Source organism: Oryctolagus cuniculus, chromosome 4 (assembly GCF_964237555.1).
Source record: "Oryctolagus cuniculus chromosome 4, mOryCun1.1, whole genome shotgun sequence".
NCBI classification, from domain to species: domain Eukaryota; kingdom Metazoa; phylum Chordata; class Mammalia; order Lagomorpha; family Leporidae; genus Oryctolagus; species Oryctolagus cuniculus.
Window position 1 is genome coordinate 147162888 of NC_091435.1, and position 19815 is coordinate 147182702.

Genomic DNA, 19815 nt, shown 5'->3' on the forward strand with positions numbered 1-19815 from the left:
TTCTCCCCCCATGCAGACCATGCCTCAGCTTCCAGCGCCAGCTCTGCCTGCGTCTTTGGGCCACTGCCCCCTCATTTATTTCCTCTCGCTCTTTGTCTCTTGACCTCTGCATTTTGGCACATTCCTTTCAGCTTGAAAGAAGCTTCCATTTTCCCTCCTTAAAGGAATCCTTCTAAATCCCTATCAAGGGGCCTGCGCCGTGGTACACTAGGTTAATCCTCCACCTGCGGCACCGGCATCTCATATGGGTGCCAGTTCAAGCCCTGGCTGCTCCTCTTCCAATCCAGCTCTCTGCTATGCCTGGGAAAGCAGTAGAAGATGGCCCAAGTCCTTGGGCCCCTGCACCCGCACAGGAGACCCGGAAGAAGCTCCTGGCTCCTGGATTTGGATCGGCGCAGCTCCAGCCATTGTGGCCATCTGGGAAGTGAACTAATGGAAGGAAGACCTCTCTCTCTCTCCCCCTCACTGTCTGTAACTCTACCTCTCAAATAAATAAATAAAATATTTTTTAAAAATACCTAGCAAGATACTGCTCTATCTCCTCTTGCTCCTACATCAGCCTTCCTGAAAGCATCCTGTGTGTTCACTATCTCCACTTTCCTGCCTCGCCTTCTTGCTGAACTTTGCAGTCAGCTTTCTGCCTGCCATAGAGTCTCCCTCGCCAGTGCCCCTCTTGTCGGCACAGGCACTGAGTGCGTCTAGGTTCCTGGATTACCTCCTTGCAGCATGTACCATCATTGGCACGCTTCTTTTGCTGCACACCATGCTCCTCTCCTGCCTGTCCTAACCCCCTAGTAACTGCTTTTCTGGAGTTTCTCTTCCTCTCCTACCCCTGGAATATTCTTTTAAAAATATTTATTTATTTATTTGAAAGTAAGAGTTACACACAGAGAGAGAAGGAGAGGCAGAGAGTAAGAGGTCCTCTATCCGCTGGTTCACTCCCCAGATGGCTGCAATGGCCAGAGCTGCGCCGATCTGAAGCCAGGAGCCAGGAGCCAGGAGCCAGGAGCCAGGAGCCAGGAGCTTCTTCGGAATCTCCCACATAGGTACAGGGGCCCAAGGACTTGGGCCATCTTCCACTGCTTTCCCAGGCCATAGCAGAGAGCTGGATTGGAAGTGGAGCAGCTGGAACTCGAACCGGTGCCCATATGGGATGCAGGGATTGCAGGTGGAGGCTTACCCACTACTCCATGGCACTGGCTCTGCCCTGGAATATTGATCTGCCCAACATTTCCTCTCAGCCCCCCTTCTTGATGGGTCATATGCAACACCCCCAGCCTCTTCTGCCATCTCTGCTGAGCTCAGACACGCATTCCCCTTTGCTGGTGAGACATTTCTACCAGGACACTCCATAGGAGCCTCAAATGCAGCGCGGCCCAAACTGAAATCCCTGTTTCAGGACCTAAGCTTGTACTAAGTGCTTTCTGCGAGTTGTGACACCCCGGGAAGTCACTGCATTCTTATTTGGAGAAGTGTGTGATAATATATTTCTATAGGATTAAATGGTTTACTTACGTCTCATGATGCACGTTTCTGTGGTTTGAATGTGTTGGGAACTTGATCCTCATGTATCAGGGTTGGAAAGTGGAGCCTAATGAGAGATATTTGGGTGATGGGGTTACCACCTCTATGAATGATTAAAGCCATTACTGTAGGAGTGGGTTCTTTATAAAAGACAAATTTGGATCCCTCTTTCTTTCTCTCTCTTGCCTTTCCTCATGGGATGATACAGCAAGAAGGCCCAGACCAGACGGTGGACCCTTGACCTTGAACTTCTCAGTCTCCAGAACCATGCGCTGATAAAAACCTACTCATGGCCGGCACCATGGCTCACTTGGTTAATCCTCCGCCTGCGGTGCTGGCATCCCGGGTACTAGTCCCGGTTGCTCCTCTTCCAGTCCAGCTCTCTGCTGTGGCCTGGGAGGGCAGTGGAGGATGGCCCATGTGCTTGGGCCCCTGCACCTGCATGGGAGACCGGGAGGAAGCACCTGGCTCCTGGCTTCGGATCAGCGCAGCGCCGGCCGTGGCAGCCATTTGGGGAGTGAACCAATGGAAGGAAGACCTTTCTCTCTGTCTCTCTCTCACTGTCTATAACTCTACCTGTCAAATAAAAAAAAAAAAAAAACCTACTCATTATGCATTAGGCTGTAGGATTCCCTTACAGCAGCACAGGATGGACTAAGGCACAATCAAGCACTCATCAGCTGGCTGATGTACTGTCCGTGCTCAGCAAATGGCCTCAGTCGTTAGGAACAATGTCGGGAGTAAGCATTAGCATCGCTATCCTTGTCTACCCATCAAAATGGCAACACCGTCATTTATTTCTGGCCCCTGCCTGTCACTGCCTGATCCGCTTTAATTATTCAATCATCAGACCCACTGATTCTATTCCACAAGCATCTCTCGTATCAAGCTCCCTATTCCCATCTCACTGCCCTGTCCTGTTCACTCCCAGTCTTTGCTCACCCATTGAAAGCTACACTGCCTGATTTCCCAGTCTCTGGTTTAACCATTCTCCCCATCCCCCAGTTCACCCACTGACACTATCACCAAAATGACCCTGCTAACTGTGTCACATCTCTTCTTGGCATGCTTCCGTGGTAACTACAATTGTAGTCGACAGGGGAAGCTAATATTTAAAAATCGCACCCGCTGCAGCTGTGTCTTTGCCTGAGGCGCACTTCCCTCCTGAGCACAAGGCTCTTTGATAAAACACCTGGCTGTGTGCAGGTGAACGGCTGGGAATGTAAGACAAAGATATGGCAGAACTCCTCCACAGAGGTTTGGAAGGCTGCTAGTAAGGGAAGAAAGTGGAGGGGCGCCTAGGAAGGGGAACAGCCCCACCCACCACTCGGTGGGAGGCAGGAGGAAACCTGGCAGTGCTGGGAGGTGAAGATCAGAGGTATCTAACACGTTCCCTCGAGATCTGGGCTGTTTCCTGTTGCTCTCTAATCCCGCCCATTCTGCCATCAATACCCTTGACCCTGTGTCTTTGATAGAGTATGCTTCCACAGCAGTGGACAGGGCTGCGCCTCTCCAGGGCTGCTGGGAACACAGGGCTCTCTGTACCTCCAGAAATTGGAGGTAGGAAATTAGAGCCTGCAGACCAGACCCTAGGCACCCATGGGAGCAAGGAGGGGGTGAACCTGAGGTATGGCAACATGGGGTTTCGATCAATTGCAGTGAAATGCTCTCTTCTGCATGGTGTCATCACCATGGTAACAATCTCACAGCCATGTTTGCTGGGACCAGACAAAGGGCTGCGTGCTTTGTGTGCACAACTGCATGCAGTCTTCCCCCCGGGCTGGCTGCAGAGCTGGCATCCTTAACTCCTGTTTATAACTCAGGACCTACAACCTGCTGTGGTCACAGAACTGCTGGGGCCCACACTCAGAGCTGCCCGACAGGGGGACCTCACTGCTCTTCAGTGTTCCTCTCCAATAGGCCTCACTGCAATCAGACAAAAGGGCGGACTCAGTCACAGCTCGGAATCAAACATCAAGTCCACCCACTCATTTTGCAAATCGGAAGAGGTCAATCCAAGGTAGCAGAGTGACCACTTTCAGGGGCCAAGTGCACTGAGATGAATTCTTTTCATCCCAAGCCCAGCGCTCTTTTTCCCAAATGGGTGTTGCAGAACTGTGATGCCATCAGGGTGTCCTGCAATGAACTGTGTACATTATTGCACTGAAGTTTAGCGGGTGTTCTCACTATCTTTGGTGTATTAATTTGATAGAGTTTGGGAACTCCGGCTTCTTGGGTAGAAAAGCCCTTACTTTGGGAAATGCAGGCATCTCATTCATCAGGGGGTTCAGGGAGTGCAAATGGATACATGTCAAGGTGACGTTCTCTGCAGAGACCCGCCAGGGCTCATAGATTTGCTGATAGTTGGATGGAGACAGACTCCAAGGAGGAGGGACCGTCCGAGAAAGGGGAGGAACGCCACAGGACTGGCTTTGGAGGAAAGAACAGGATCCAGGAGAAGGAATGAGAGAAAGAGGCCAGGTCTGAAAGAAGCAACTGCCCAGGTAAGGACTGGTCCGTAGTGGATAATACACACCTTCACTTTCCGCGATCAAATAGAATCTGGCTCCCAGCCTCTCTCTGCATTCAGCATGAAGTCTGGTAACAGTCATTTCCTGTGACTTGTTCCCGTTCCCCTCAGGTCATCCCAGAGTCCAGAGTCCCAGGCTTATCTACTCCTGAACAGCTGGGGGAGATGCACCTGCGTTCTGGTGGATCCCCAGGGGGGGTCACCAGGGTACCTCCTGCTGTGCGGATCTGGACTCCAGCCTGACCAGCCTGGTCCCTGCAGGCGGAGCTCAGAAGCCATCTTTCCAGGACTTCCTCACAGCAGGGCTCAGCTGCAGGGGCCCTTCCTGGCCTCTGGGAGATTTTTCTTAGCAGCTGGACACATCCCTCCACTGCTGGAAACCCTAACCCCTGCCCTCACTCCAACTCTCACCCTCTCCCATTCAGTCTTTATCTAAGCTCCCAAGAGCACAGGTGTAGTGATGCCCTGCGGGGATCAGGCAGCCAGGCTGACCTTACACATTTAAAGATGGCATGAGGGGCTGGTGCTGTGGCATAGCAGGTAAAACTGCCACCTGCCATGCCGGCATCCCATCTGGGTGCTGGTTCGAGTCCCGGCTGCTCCACTTCCAATCCAGCTCTCTGCTATGGCCTGGGAAAGCAGTAGAAGATGGTCCAAGTTCTTGGGCCCCTACACCCACATGGGAGACCCAGAAGAAGCTCCTGGCTCCTGGCTTCGGATCAGCACAGCTCTGGTCATCGTGGCCAACTGGGAGTGAACCAGTGGATGGAAGACCTCTCTCTCTCTGCCTCTGCCTCTCTGTAACTCTGACTTTCAAATAAATAAACAAATCTTAAAAAAAAATAAAGATGGCATGAGCTGATGATCCCTTTTTTTTCTTTGAAGATTTATTTATGTGTTCGAAAGGCAGATGGGATGCTGGCATTGCAGGCAGTGGCGGCTTTACCCACTATGCCACAACACCAGTCCCTGAAGATTCTTTTAAATTGAGAGGAAAAATGCTTTTTAAATTATTATTATTTTTTAAAGATTTATTTATTTGAAAGTCGGAGTTACAGAAAGAGAGAGGAAGGAGGGAGGGAAGGAGAGAAAGGGAGAGGAGGAGAGAGAGAGAAAGAGAGAGAGAGAGAAATCATCTACTTGTTGATTCACTCCCCAAATAGCCTCAATGGCTAGGGCTGGGCCAGGCTGAAGCCAAGAGCCAGGAGCTTTACCTGAGTCTCCCATGTGGATGTAGGGGCCCAAGCACTTAGGCCATCCTCTGCTGCTTTTAGCCAGCTCTCTGCTAGTGGCCCAAGCACTTGTTTGTGTGTGTGTTTGTGTACATGTACATACATGTATATGTATATGACTGGGCTGGACTAAGCTGAAACTTGGACTTGGGAACTCAAGCTGAGTCTCTCACGTGGAAGGCAGGAACCCAGTGATTTGAGTCATCATAGGTACCTCTCCTGATGCCCATAAACTGAAAGCTAGAATCGGGATCCCAGCAGGAACTTGGATCCAGGCATTCCATTATCAGGGTCTCAACCAGTCTTAGTCACCAGACCAAATGCCAGCCCCCAGTGTTTCTATCCTGAATATGAAACCTGCAATCTAGAAACTCAGACTGGGTTTCTATGTTGCAAGTTTGGGTCAGCATGGCTTCTTTAATCATTGCGGTAGGTAATCTTGCTTTAGGGTTGAAATGTTAATTACATCTAGAAAACACCTGGCAGAAGCACCCAGCCCGGTATTTACCCAGTAACTGGGCACCGCAGCCTGGCCAAGTGGACAAACTCAGTTAACCTTCACAGCCAGCCTTGCTGTTCTTGTCCTTGCACGGCTTTTGTGTCACTGGTGTTGTGGATGCCAAGCAAGTTACAGCATGCTGAAGCCTGTGTTTAGCTACACACACTTCCCTGGCACCTGTGCTGCCATGCAGATCAGAGCTGGCGGGTGTCTCATTTCACTCATGTGTCAGACCACCACCACCCCATGCTTTGCCATGAGGGAACTAGGATCTCGCTTCCCTGGCTTCATGATATGTTACAAAAGTTGTGTCTACCTTTTCCTCTCTTCCACTGGAAATATAATCATGGCAAATGTAACACCTTGTCTATATGTGACATGGTACGTTCTTGAGAAACATATTTTTTCTTTTTAAAAAAAGCACTGCTATAAGAGGTGACTGCTATGGGTTCATCAGCCAAAGAAAGAAGCATTTGGGGCTGGCATTGTGGCACAGCTGGTAAAACCACCACCTGCAATACTGGCATCCCATCTGAGCACTCGTTCAAGTCCCAGCTGCTCCACTTCCCTGCTAGTGCACCTGGCAAAGCAGCAGAGACTGGTTGAGACCCCCATAATGGAATGCCTGGATCCAAGTTCCTGCTGGGATCCCGATTCTAGCTTTCAGTTTATGGGCATCAGGAGAGGTACCTATGATGACTCAAATCACTGGGTTCCTGCCTTCCACGTGAGAGTCAGCTTGAGTTCCCAAGTCCAAGTTTCAGCTTAGCCCAGCCCAGTCATATACATATACATGTATGTACATGTACACACACACACACACACACACAAACAAGACTGCAGGTGCAGCAGTTCCAACCATTGCTTGGGACACCACACCCCATATTCAAGTGCTGGTTCCAGTCTCAGTTACTCTGCTTCCAATCCAGCTTCTTGTTAATGCACCTGGGAGGCAGTAGATGATGGCTCAAGTTCTAGGGCACTGGTCACCTACCCTGATGGAGTTCTGGGCTCTGGGCTTTGGCTCGGCCCAGCCCTGGGTGTTATCAGCATCTGAAGAAAGAACCAGCAGATAGAAATCTCTCATCTCTCTGTGTCTCTGTCTCTCATTCTCCTCACTCCTGCTCTGTCTTCCGAGTGGATGAGAATAAACATCTACAACAAGCCTGCAATATTAACTCTTCCCTGTGCTTCCAGCCTGTGAGCCTGCGCTGTAGCCTGCAGACTTGGTAGCCTCTAGATGATTCCTTAACCTCTCCCTCTCTCCCTCCTCCCCTCCCTCCTGTTCTGAGGCAGAACCCTGACTAATACAGAGCTTTATACTGTTTCAACACTACAATGTCCCCTAGAGATTAAGAATTAGATGAGCACAGAACCCGGAAGCACCCCAGGTGCACAATGCCTACTGCCTCTTCCTCACCCCACCAAATTCCTCGAGGTCAAGGGCAATGTTTGAAAGAAGAGAAAGAGGAAGTATGTACGTGTGCTGGGGGGAGGCATCCACAACAGCACAAGAAAATTATGAGTAATCTAAATGCCACATTAGTTTTTTGCTTTTAGAGAATTCTGAAACAAATTGCTGAAAGGTGGGAGAATATAACATGGTTATAAAATTCGAAAAGGTAAATTTCCCTCCCATCACTGTTCCTGTACTTGGGGCGTGGAGGGCTCATGTGTGTTTTATAACACCCCAAACCTGCATTGCACATGCACAGGCACTCAAGTTGAATTTCTTTCTCCCTTTTTTATACACATAGTAGCATGCTCCACATACTACTGCGTGCCTGGTCTTACTTGTACAGGACAAAGACAGTTCCGTATGCACACACAAAGAGCTGTCTCATTTGTCTTTACAGCCACATACCTGTGGGGATTCAGCATGACTTACTAAACCACGGCACCGTGGGTGAGTAAATGCTTCCCAGTGATGACGAGCTGGAACGAGTGACTTTGTATACACAGCATTTCCCCGGATAGAGCACTCTACGTGGAACTGCTGAGTCATAGAGCACTCTACGGGGAACTGCTGAGTCAAAGATAATGTGCATTCACAGATGGGATAGGTAATTGCCAGAGTGTCTGTCTTGGAGGCTCCTGGGATTTTCGTCCTGGTCAGCTATGTAGAAGAGGGCCTGTTTCTCCACACGGGGGCCAGCATTGTGTGCTTGTTAGCCAACTGGTAAAGACTGGCTCATCCAAACTGAAAATATGGTATCTCAGTGCAGTTTTACTTGCATTTCTCTCGCTAAGACTAACATTAAGCACCTTAACTGTTATTAATGTATTTCTAAATTATTTGCACTTACCTCTGACTTTTACATTTCTTTATTCATTTTTTATTGTAGAAGTAGTTAGGTATTTGCATGTGATAAGAATTGCAATTTATCCCCTTAATTTGTCTTTTGCCTTTTTACTTTGTTTATGGTTGTTTTGTTCTGCAGAAATATTTTTATGTAAGTAACGCCAAACACGTTTCTTATGAATGGATCAGAAAAAATTGAGAAATCCCCTAAAAGAAGGCAAACAGTACCAAATAAACAGCGAGACAGGATCAGAGAAAACCACAGCCTAAAATATCCCCAGGGAAGTTCTGCTTTGGAGGTGGGAAGGGTTTTGGAACAGTTCAGAATTCAGGATACATGGACCCAAAACGGGAGGACACGCTGGGCAACACCCAGACTGCTGAATTTGGAATGTCTGGGCTGGTGGGATCCTCTTCCTGCTCCCCTGGACTGAGCAGAGGTTCCCAGCGGTGTTGTTGCAGAATAAAGGAGTGATGGCAACATCACTGGACCCAAGAGGAAGACTGACGTCCTGGAAGCAAGCCTCTCCCAGGGCAGGCAGGGAGACCTCAGGGTGAGCAAAGGGAAGCTGGCAGAGGGGCCCTCCACCCCAGAAAGGCACACTCCCATCACTGGGAGTGCACACTCAAAGACCCACATGGGTTCACAAAAACGGAAGGAGTGGCAGGCAACATTCAGGAAACACCTGGGGAAAACCAGTACCCCCAGTACAGCAGCAGATGCAACAAGCGGAGGGTTGTTCGAGCAAAGCGTTAGTTGAGAGCAAAGAGAAAAGTTTAAGCACACAAAGTCAATTGCTTCAGAATGGCTCAGAACATGGTCTCAGGCACCAGACTGTCTGGAATTGATTTCTAGCTGTACCACTTTCTAGATGTATGGGCAGCACCAGAACAATTACCTCAGACCTCAGTTTCCCAGTCTGTAAAATGGGAATTTAAGTAATACCAATCACATAGGATTCTCCTGAAAATTAAATAATCATTTAAAAATACTTAGCTCAGAAACGAACTAACAATAAGTGCTCAATACATCCTAGACATTGTTATTTTTTATTTCAAGAGATAGCTAGCTGCAATAAAGAAGGAAAAATGTGGGAATTTAAAGATTACAATAGGGGCAGGCCCCACGGCTAGGGGTTGGATGCCCACCTCCCATATCAGTGACTAGGTAGGTCTGAGTTTCTGCTCTGCTTCTGACTCTAGCTTCCTGCTCACGCACACCCTGGGAGGTAGCAGGTGATGGTTCAAACATTTGAGTTCCTGCCACCCACGTGGGAGACCCAGACTGAGTTCTGGGGGCCCCTGGCTCCAGGCTGGCTCAGCCCTGGCTGACTCAGTCATTTCGGGGATAAGCCAGCAGATGGGAGCTCTGTCTCTCAAATACACAAAGGAAAAAAAATTCTAATTAAGATCCATGGTGAATTTATAATTGAAGTAGTAAATTGAAGAATATAAGAGGCACGTGTTGAACAATGAGTTAATGACTGAGATTTTGGGTAGGGAATGCCCTGTCAGAGACCCAGCTTCCTAACTGGCCTCTCCTCTCTCACCCTTCTTGGAGACAGAGCTTTGGAGCAGAGCGGCAGCCTGGAGTGGGGGAGGGGAGCATGGGGATTGGCTTATCTGGGGCTGAGCTCTGAGCAGGCAGGTCCAGAAGCTTTCTTATCTATGGAGGCACGGAGCAAGTAAACAGCTTCATGGAAAAAACTGGGAGCTCTGTTTCTTGTTGTCAGAGAAGGGACTTACAGACAGGGAGTGAGGGAGGAATGGCGTGGTGAGAATCAGAAGTGCTGCGGTGAGCTCATGGATTTAAGACTCACATAGGCGTACAGGCGTACGCCTATGAAAATGCACTTGCTTTCCTGTTCTTTCTCCTTAAAGGGCCTACAAGTAATTGCATCTGAGCAGCAGTGAGATCTCCCAGCTCCCAAATCGTGGTTTCTAAATGCCATTCTCTGTGAAAAGGGATGGCAGCTCCTAAGAGAAAATGACTGATTCCAGGGCTGGGGCAGGAAAGTGTAAGAGGAGAGAATATTTGGTCGTTCTAAAAAGCAAGAAAATGCTCAATGAATGCTAGACACAGGGTTAAAAAAAAAAAAAAGACACAGGAACCAGCTGAAGGGGCTTCCACTACTCAAATCTGGGACAATTTGAGCATGAAAATGTATAATCACAGTAACAGATTATAATTCATCAGATAAAATCAGAATCCATAAACCAATATTGATATAAGTAAATGAAAAAAAGAGAAAATGGAAAAGATCTTCCTTATGGTTATATGTTAACTAAATATAGAAGGAATAATAAATTTAGAAATCAGGGTCAGCGCTGTGGCATAATGGGTAAAGCCACTGCCTTGGCGCTGGCATCCCATATGGGCGCTGGTTCTAATCCCAACTTTCCTCTTTCAATCCAGCTCTCTGCTGTGGCCTGGGAAAGCAGCAGAAGATGGCCCAAGTCCTTGGGCCTCTGCACCCACGTGGGAGATCCGGAGGAAGCTCCTGGCTCCTGGCTTCACATCAGCTCAGGTCCAGCCATTTGGGGAGTGAACCAGCGGATAGAAGACCTTTCTCTCTGTCTGCCTCTGCCTCTGTAACTCTGCCTTTCAAATAAACAAATAAATATTCTTAAAAAAGTGATAAAATCATCCATGTGCCATCAAACTAGCTGGATAAGTCTGATGGGTATGGGCTGGCACTGTGGCATAGCTGGTAAAGCTGCTACAAGTATCCCCTATGGGCACCGGTTTCAGTCTACTTCTGATCCAGCTCCCTACTAATGTGCCTGGGAAAGCAGCAGAGGATGGTCCAAGTGCTTGGGCCCCTAAACCCATGTGGGAGAACCAGAAGCCCCTGGCCTCTGCCTGGCTCAGTCCCGGCCATTGGGATCATTTGGGGAGTGGGCTAGCCAGTAGATGGAAGATGTCTCTCTCTCTCTTTCTGACTTTGCCTTTCAAATAAATAAAATAAATATTAAAGAGAGAGAATGAGAGAGAGTAGAGGCAACAAAATGGAAAAAGAAGGGAAAAAAATCAACCTGAAGGAGGGAAAAAGTAGGTGGGAGCAAGTAAGAGAGCAGAAGAAGAAAGAAAATACAAAATACATAAGAAAAAGATATAAATAAATATACCTGTCATGCCAGTAATGTAGAAAATCAAACTCTCAAGAACTGCTGTATTGTAATAAAGCGAAATCCGCACTTCCTGCCTCAGACACAGAGATGTCGAGGGTGGCAGGATGTGTCTGCGGCCGTGACTGCTGCCAACAGGGTGCATGAGAAAGAACAGGCCTTGATCTGGCTCAGGGCCTCAGCCTCTCCCGAGGGCCCTTCACGCTGTGTTGTGACATGGGGGCAGGGCAAGCAAGCACATGGAGACACGGAGACAGGAAATGGGCCCAATGCACCCTTCATCAGTAGCCCACTTGGAAGATAATGGACCCAGCCCCTCAGCCCTCATGGCCAGAACCATCTCTTACATGTCCCACCTCCTAATACAGTTAATGTGGCCACTAAATGTCAACATGTAGCATGGTATATGGCTGGTAGGGCTTTATTCACATTAGACAACATAGACGCTCAGGCTAAAAGCATATTCATGGAGCTACAGAAAATCACATGTGAGGATTAAAACCTCAAGGTACCCAGAAGTTACATCCTTTACAATTTTCATGCCATTTCTTTTATCTTAATAACATTGCATATTGTGTATAATTCTATATACCTTATATATAATACATATGTCAACTCCAAAAGCCAGAAATCTATGAATTTTTCTAGTAGCTAAGTCAAGAAAAGGTGAAAAGAAATAGATAAAATACGTTTTTTAAAAATATTTATTTATTTATTTATTTCAAAGTTGGAGTCACACAGAGAAAGAAGGAGAAGGAGAGAGAGAGAGAGAGAGAGAGAGAGAGAGAGAGAGGTCTTCCATCTGCTGGTTCACTCCCCAGATGGCCGCAATGGCTGGAGCTGGACCGATCTGAAGCCAGGAGCCAGGAGCTTCTTCTGAGTCTCCCAGGCGAGTGCAGGAGCCCAAGGACTTGGCCATCTTCTACTGCTTTTCCCGGCCATAGCAGAGAGCTGGATTGGAAGTGGAGCAGCTGGGTCTTGAATGGTGCCCATATGGGATGCTAGAGCTTTAGGCCAGGGCATTAACCTGCTGAGCCACACTGCTGGCCCCTAAAATAAGTTTTAATAACATATTTTGATGCAACTAAATTTAATATTTGATCCATATAAAGTTAGTTATTATTTATTCTTTTTATTTGAAAGGCAGAGATAGACAGAGAGAGAGAGAGATCTTCCATCTGTGGTTCACTCCCCACGTAGTCGCAACAGCCAGGGCTGAGCCCAGCCAAGGCCAGGAACCAGGAGCTTCACCCAGGCCTCCCATGTGATGGCAGGGGCCCAAGCACTTGAGCCACTTTCTGCTGCTTTCCCAGGCACATTAGCAGGGAGCTGGATCGGAAGTGGAGAAGCCAAGACATGAACCAGTGCTTGAATGGAATGCCAGCATCATAGGTGGCGGCTTTACCTGCTATGCCACAGTGCTAGCCCCATCTCTTCTCTCTTAAGGGAGATAATCCATAAAGGAAAGGATTGTCAGATTTATCTAAAATAGAAATCTAAAATTCAAATTAAGCAGAAAGCTTCATAATCAAAGAATCTAGTAAAAGAAACTATCTACAAATCTATCAAAGAAAAACAACTAAATTAAAAACTAGGCATGGGGCCGGCACTATGGCATAGTGGGTAAAGCTGCCGCCTACAGTGTTGGCATCCCACATAGGGGCACGTTCGAGTCCCAGCTGCTCCACTTCTGATCCAGCTCTCTGCTATGGCCTGGGAAAGCAGTAGAAAATGGCCCAAGTCCCTGGGCCCCTGTACCCACGTGGGAGACCTGGAGGAAGCTATTGGCTCCCGGCTTCGGATTGGCGCAGCTCTGGCTGTTGCAGCCAATTGGGAAGTGAACCAGCGGATGGAAGACCTCTCTTTCTCTCTCTCCTCTCTCTGTGTAACTCCAACTTTCAAATAAATAAATAAATAAACAAATCTTAAAAAAAAAAACAGGCAGAAGATGTGGATGGATGCTTTACAACATGAATGTCAATAAAAAAACCACACCTCATTAAGAGGACAATGCAGATTAAAAAACAATGAGCCACTTTTCTTCCCCACCTTGTTTAAAGCAAAAGGGAAAACACTGATATATTACCTTGCCTGTGTCATTTATGCCACTGATGGTTAAAAACCTTTTGGAAGACAACTCAGCAGAATCTTTAAAAATTAGACCTAAGTCCCTTTGACTCAGAGATTGTCTCTCAGAGAACCCATCCTTGTAAATAGCTACCTGCGTGCACAGAGATGCACCTGCAAGGATGACCTCTGGTGTCAGAGCTGGGGAAACTTGCCAGGAGCCATCCCAGCCCAGAGAATGTCAGTGGGGTGCTTGTGGATGTCACAGGGGCACCCTCAAGATCACAGCTTACTTTGATCTGCCCAGAACTCAAATCCTGCAGACCAATTCCTTTTTTGAATGATTCTATTTCTGAACGGCGGGAAAGAATGACGTACACAACAGGTGTGTGTCTAAATGCATACAAGAAGGGAGTTCAAAAAGTTCATGGAAACATGAAGTTCAAAGATCAGCTTATTCTGATACAAAAAATGGTTTTAAATCCATTCATAGTTTTTGCATAATACCCATTTTCTAGGAACATCTTGAAGGTCACATATGCAAATGTAACTACCTGCAGAAAGCACTGTGGAAACATACATGCACTAAAGCGGATGGCGGGGAAGAGAGAGGGCGTGTGAGGAGGGAATGCTTGTATTTTACTGTGTGCTTCCTGGCTGCTTGACTTCGAGGAGCTCATCCATCGCTTGAGGCGAGAGAAGGGCTATGGGGAAAGCAGCACTCCCAACTTCTTGCAGAGCAAGGTAGGGGCTGTGTTCAGAACAGACAGCAGTTGTAGGATGGCTAGGTGCAGGGTCTTGTTTCGGACATAAGAGAAGAATTAGAGGACGAGATGGAGATGCAGGTGGGTAGAGGAGCAGGGCTTATTTACAAGCAAAGTGGTGAAAGCGCATGTGGGGGCACTCAAGAGAAAGCTGCCGTCCACCAGGTTGGGGTCCATCCTGTTTATGAACTGGCGGTAAAAGGGGTGGGGCTTAACTGAGTATTTGCAGGGGATGGAGTTTGGGGAGGGGGCTTGAGTGCTGCCCATTTCTTTGCTCCCCCTCTCCGTTTTATTTTATTTTTTTAATTTCAGAAGTGTCACGGCGTCAGGTGCATGATGGGAATAGGTGTGTCAGCCAGGGTAATTTTATTATAATGACTCTATAATGAGTTAAAGGTTATCACAAAGGGGCCAGCGCTGTGGTGTAGCAGGTAAAGCTGCCGCCTGCAGTGCCGGCATCCCATATGGGTGCCGGTTTGAGACTTGGCTGCTCTACTTCTGATCCAAATCTCTGCTATGGCCTAGGAAAACAGTAGAAGATGGCCCAAGTCCTTGGGCCCCTGCACCTGCGTTGGAGACCAGGAAGAAGCTCCTGGTTCCTGGCTTCGGATCGGTCCAGCTCTGGCAGTTGCAGCTATTTGGGGAGTGAACCAGCGGATGGAAGACCTCTCTCTCTCTCTCTCTCTCTGCCTCTGCCTCTGCCTCTCTGTAACTCTGCCTTTCAAATAAATAAATAAATCTTAAAAAAAATTAAAGGCTATCACAGGGATGCAGCCAGCAGCCATGTTGGTTATTTTTAGCCATGGCCAGTAGTAAGGGGCCAAATCGGGGAAGCTGTGGTGTTTTGGTTTTTCATTGCGGAGACTGGGGTGGGAGGCTTGGGTGGTGCAGGCAGAGTGGCAGGGGGAGGCTGGTGACCTCAGCTCCTCCTTGCCAGTGATCTCCCTGCCTACACCCGAGTCACCCCTTCCCAGACTGCCCGCCAGCTTAGTGGCACAGTCGAGTGCCGGTCAGGGTTGAGGATTCGTCCTGGGGCTCTGTGAGCGCTTGGCAGGCAGGCTGAGCGTCTCTCCCAGTGGACACCAAACCAGCAGGTCTCGGAGCTTGTGCCAGAGTCCACACATGGAACCCTGTCATCTACGTTATCCATGCAGTGTCCCCTCTGTGCCACTGCCAACCACACAGCCCAGTGCTCCCACCCTGGGGCATCTCCAGGCCAAAGCTGGCCTTTCTTAGGACTGGCAAAGTAACGCATCCTGCTCATGGCGTTTTCCGGGCCTTGTGTGATATGGGTCTTGGAGGAAAGAAAGAAGGGCAACCACCATAACAAGCAGAGCCAAGAGCGGGGGCAGTGTGTGGAGAGCGGTCATGACCGTGGCCTCCATTTCTCCCAGTCAAGGAAACAGCAGGCTGAGGTCAGGGCTTCCCAGCATCTGTCTGGAGAGGCTTACTCAGAAATTTCACAGGTTGCCACCTACACTTTGGCAGGGGATGGAGACTTCCTGTTCAGGGATTAGGGTGCTGGGAAGTCCTTTAGGTGAGACCACCTGCCTTGTAGAGAGAGAGAGAGAGAGAGAAAGAGAGAGGGAATCTGCTCCTTTGCTGAGGATTTAATTAAGCATTAGGAAGTTTGTGATTTTAATCTTACTCCAAAGTTAATATTTGAGTATAGATTTGAAGGGGGTGAGAGATGAGGCCATGTGGCTGTTAGACAGAAAGCAGCAGTGCAAAGGTCCTGAGGTAGGAGGGAGGTGGGTGGCCGAGGCTGCGGCTCACTTGGCTAATCCTCCACCTGCGGCACAGGCACCCCAGGTTCTAGTCCAGGTTGGGGTGCCGGTTCTGTCCCGGTTGCGCCTCTTCCAGTCCAGCTCTCTGCTGTGGCCCGGGAGTGCAGTGGAGGATGGCCAAGTGCTTAGGCCCTGCACCCACATGGGAGACCAGGAGAAGCACCTGGTTCCTGGCTTCGGATCGCTGCAGCGCCGGCCATGGCAACCATTAGGGGAGTGAACCAACGGAAGGAAGACCTTTCTCTCTCTCTCTCTCTCTCTCTCTCACTAACTCTGCCTGTCAAAAAAAAAAAAAAAAAAAAAAAAAAAAAAAAAGGAGGGAGGTGGGGACTGGGAACTTCCTGATGCCTTCTGAGAACCTTGCCTTCTCTCTAGATGGACTGGGAAGCTGTGGGCAGATGAGGCTGACACGGAGCAGCATGGCTCCGACTGCTATGGGGGAAAGTGCAGTGCAGGCAGCGGCAGCAGCCCAGAGGAGAGATGGTGGAGGGCAGCCGTCCTTAAGTGAGTGCGCAGAAGCACCTGAGGGCCTTGGGACCACGGATTGCAACCGCTAACTTCTCCTTCACGGCATGATGAATGCACAGTGAATCTTCAGCGAGGCGCCTTGCTCCCCCACTGCAGGAAGCCTTGGCAGGACCGGGATAGAGCCCAGGCTCCAGGGCGGGGAGAGTGGTGCTCCTGAGGGTGTCTGGTTTAAGCTGTTGGGAGGTAACTGGAGATGAAACTTCTATAGACAGTGGTCATCAGAGGGAAGGGATTCTTTAGAACAACAATCCTAGCAACAGGTGTGACACCCACCGGGTCGTCTGCCTTTCCAACTAAACCCTGTTGGAGAGATTAAGTCACGTTCCCAACTTCATACGATTCCTAAGTAGCAGAGCCCAGCCAGGCTTTACAGCTCTGTGTTGCGGGCTGCCTCACGAAGTCAGGCAAAGGCAGATCTAGAAGCAGTCAAGAACCTCCGGAAGCTGGGAGCCCTTTCCAAAATGCAGGGGGCGTGCCACCCTTTTAATAAAAGTGTCTCCTACCTGAACCGGGAGCTCTGTCCAGAGGGCACCACCTCCGCCCCAGCCCCAGCCCCAGGCTCTTCCCGGCAGTTCCTGGGGCACCCTACCTCAACACTTTTGTGGCTTGTGTGGTTTCCACCCTCTTCCCAGCCGCCTCCTGCAGGATGCGGGTTCTGGGCTGAGAAGCTGAAGCTGGCTAAATCCGGGCCAGCCAAGATCTAAACTGTCACTTGAAAAAAAAAACTAAGTTCCGGAACATCTCTCATCAGTCGGGTCCTTCCCCACCTTCCAGGGGATAAAAATAGCCGTCGTGCAGGGCCTCACTGCGGAGAGCAACTGCGCGCCTAAGCCGGGCCTGGCTGGAGTGCAGCTGCTCCCGCAGGGGAGGCTGGGGCCAGAGGGGACCTGTCCCACCGGGCGGGGATGCTCGGGAGCTACACCGAGGCTGGAGGGAGGTGACCTACGACCGCGCTCCCCACCCTCTGGGGGGGCGGGGATGGACTCCCTGAGAGAGGTTATGAGCTCAAGTGCGCGCACACACACACACTCAGGTGCGCAGTCACACCTTTGCACTCTCCACGTTCTGGAAGCAGCTTTGGGACCCTGGCAAGGGTCGCAGATCCACAACTCCAGAGCTGCGTATAGACAGTGACGCAGATCGACTACAAAACTATTTCAAATCCGCAGCGTGTCATCATCTCCCTTTAGGGTGCTAAGATCTTTCTGGAAAACAAATGTATTCGATATAAACCCGCAAGAAGAGGCACAGAAATGCTGGGGTTGACCTCCCATGCCGTGACAAAGGGTGATTTCTATTAATCTGCGCTTTCTCACTACGCCGAAAAAAAAAAAAAAAGAGCCAGTTTTTCGTTTGCAACCAGAGAGGCCGCGTCCAGGCATTTCCGTGGACCTTCGGAGCGGCCGGGGTCTCCTTGCGTGGACCCTCCGTCGGGGGAGGGGGCTGCAGACGGCACAGCAGCCGGGGGACAACGCGGGGCGAGGACGGGCCCTTGAAGAGGGTGACCTAGGAGCCCTACGCCCGACAGAAGCACTTTAAAATGCAGGCGCTCACAGCTCGGATGCGGCCCGCAGGGAGCGGGCGGCGCGTGCGTGCGCGGCCCCGGGGCGGCGGCGGCGCGCACGGGCGCGCCTCCGCGGGCAGTCCCCCGCCGTGGACGATGCCGCCGGGAAGGCGGCGGCGGCGGCGGCGCGCTCCGGCGGTCTGAAGCGGCGGCTGGCTGCCACGGGCCAGCGGCGCGATGAGCTGGGCGGCCGCCCCCGGCTCGGGGCTGTGAGCGGCTCGGGGCCGGGGGTGGGCGGCGGCGCGGCGGCCGGCCGACGCTCCTCCTCGGCGGCGGCGGCGGCGGCGGCGCTGGCCATGCGCGGGGCGGCGCGGCCGGGGCGGCCAGGCCGGGGCTGCCTCCCGGGGGCCCGCGGCCTGAGGGCTCCGCCGCCGCCGCCGCCGCCGCTGCTCCTGCTCGCGCTGCTGTCGCTGCTGCCCGCTCCCGGCACCGCCGCCGCCGCCCCGGCCCCGCGGCCCCCGGCCCTGCAGCCAGCGGCCGCGGGGCCCAGCGTGAGCCTCTACCTGAGCGAGGACGAGGTGCGCCGGCTGATCGGTGAGTGGCCCGGGCCGCTTCCGGCTGCCGGCGGCTCGGTCCGCGCGGCGTGGACCGCGGGCGCCTGCCCTCCCCGCCCCCAGCGCTCGCCGCCCGCTCCTGGCGCCCGGTTCGCCCCGGCGGCCCCGGCCTCCGCCTGCCTGCCGTGCTGGCCGGGAGGTGTGGTCCCTGCCCGGCCCCCGCCCCGGGTCGGTCTCGGGGCCTCCCCTCTTCGCCCTGGCTGTCCCGCCACTGTGGGGACCCTCGGCCTCCGCCAGAGACCCGGATCCTGCCGGTGCCATCCCCCTCCACCCTCTGCCGTGCTCTCGGTGCAACTTTAGCCCCGGCCGCGCAAAGTTTCTTTGACCTTCCCCGTGCCTGTCATGCTCTAGGGCCCTGGATGGAGGATGCCTGAGAATTCACGCAGATCCTGGGTTGTGGTTTAGATGCGGGGTAGGCCACGCTCCGGTTGCTCGTGCTTTCTGGTTGCATGCTCTCAGCAAAGCGTGAGAGCAAGGGGACGTTGGTGGCAGCTTCTGGGTGCACTTAAAGATAGTGGGTGATTCCCCAGGTAGCCGACATCTGAGCCCCTTCTTGCTGCTCGTCTAGGATGTGACTGCTTCGTGTAAACACCTTGAAGAGAACGGAGAACTTGGCCTTGGGTCACCTTCACGACAGCGTTGTTGCTTTCTGGACGCCTGCTTTCTTTTGTGTATTAACACAGTCCCTTTATTTGGTCTTGTGGCGTGGTTTAAGGGAAGAAAGTTAACTCGCTTCACCACCCATTGCCTATCGCTTTTACTTATTCTTTTTTAAGTTGCAGGATTTTCTTGAGGTCTGCTGAGAAATGGAATTGCACGCGGCAGGCTGTTGAGACGTTTGTTACGTGTATGGATTTGTAGTTTTAGCTAAGGAGGTCGTCTGTGTTTTTGTAGCCTCGTGCCTTTCTTAATCCTCCTTTTAGGCTAGCCGAATTCGCTGAATGTAGTTTAGCCCAATTAAACCCATGGATTGGCTCAGTGCTTGGAACATAAGATTTAGGCTTAGGAAAAATAGCGAATGTTTGTAAATCAACTCACATCATATTAGAAAATATTCATGTGTTATGCATGCCTTGGTCAAGATGGAAAGAACGTGTATAATTTGTGAAGTTGTTTATGTGTGTTTCTTCTTTCCTGGTGAAGGGTGGAGGGAAGGGACAGAGGACAACCAGGGCCTGATGCTGATGGAGTGCCCATATAAACCTGCCCCTGCACACTTTATACGTGCTGTTTCCTTGAACTTTCTTGCTAACCAGTGAAGTCTATGTCTTTGTCCCCATTTTAGAGATGAGAAAGGTGAGGCTTTATGTATTTTGCTCAAGGTAAGAGTTCATA

The 19815-nt window shown here is 50.7% G+C and overlaps 1 protein-coding gene across 4 annotated transcripts in view; it reads left to right on the plus strand.

Moving 5' to 3' along the window:
* The first annotated feature begins 18019 nt into the window (after positions 1 to 18019).
* The window catches only part of RYK (receptor like tyrosine kinase), a 103096-nt gene continuing 101300 nt past the window's right edge, over positions 18020 to 19815 (plus strand). For 2 of the 4 annotated variants that reach the window (XM_070072806.1, XM_070072807.1), the window contains exon 1: positions 18020 to 18460. In XM_070072806.1, the coding sequence (XP_069928907.1) occupies positions 18223 to 18460 (238 nt within the window). In that variant the 5' untranslated portion in view covers positions 18020 to 18222. The remainder of the gene's footprint in view (positions 18461 to 19815) is intronic. The other 2 variants (XM_070072805.1, XM_051818598.2) reach the window with 2 other exon arrangements.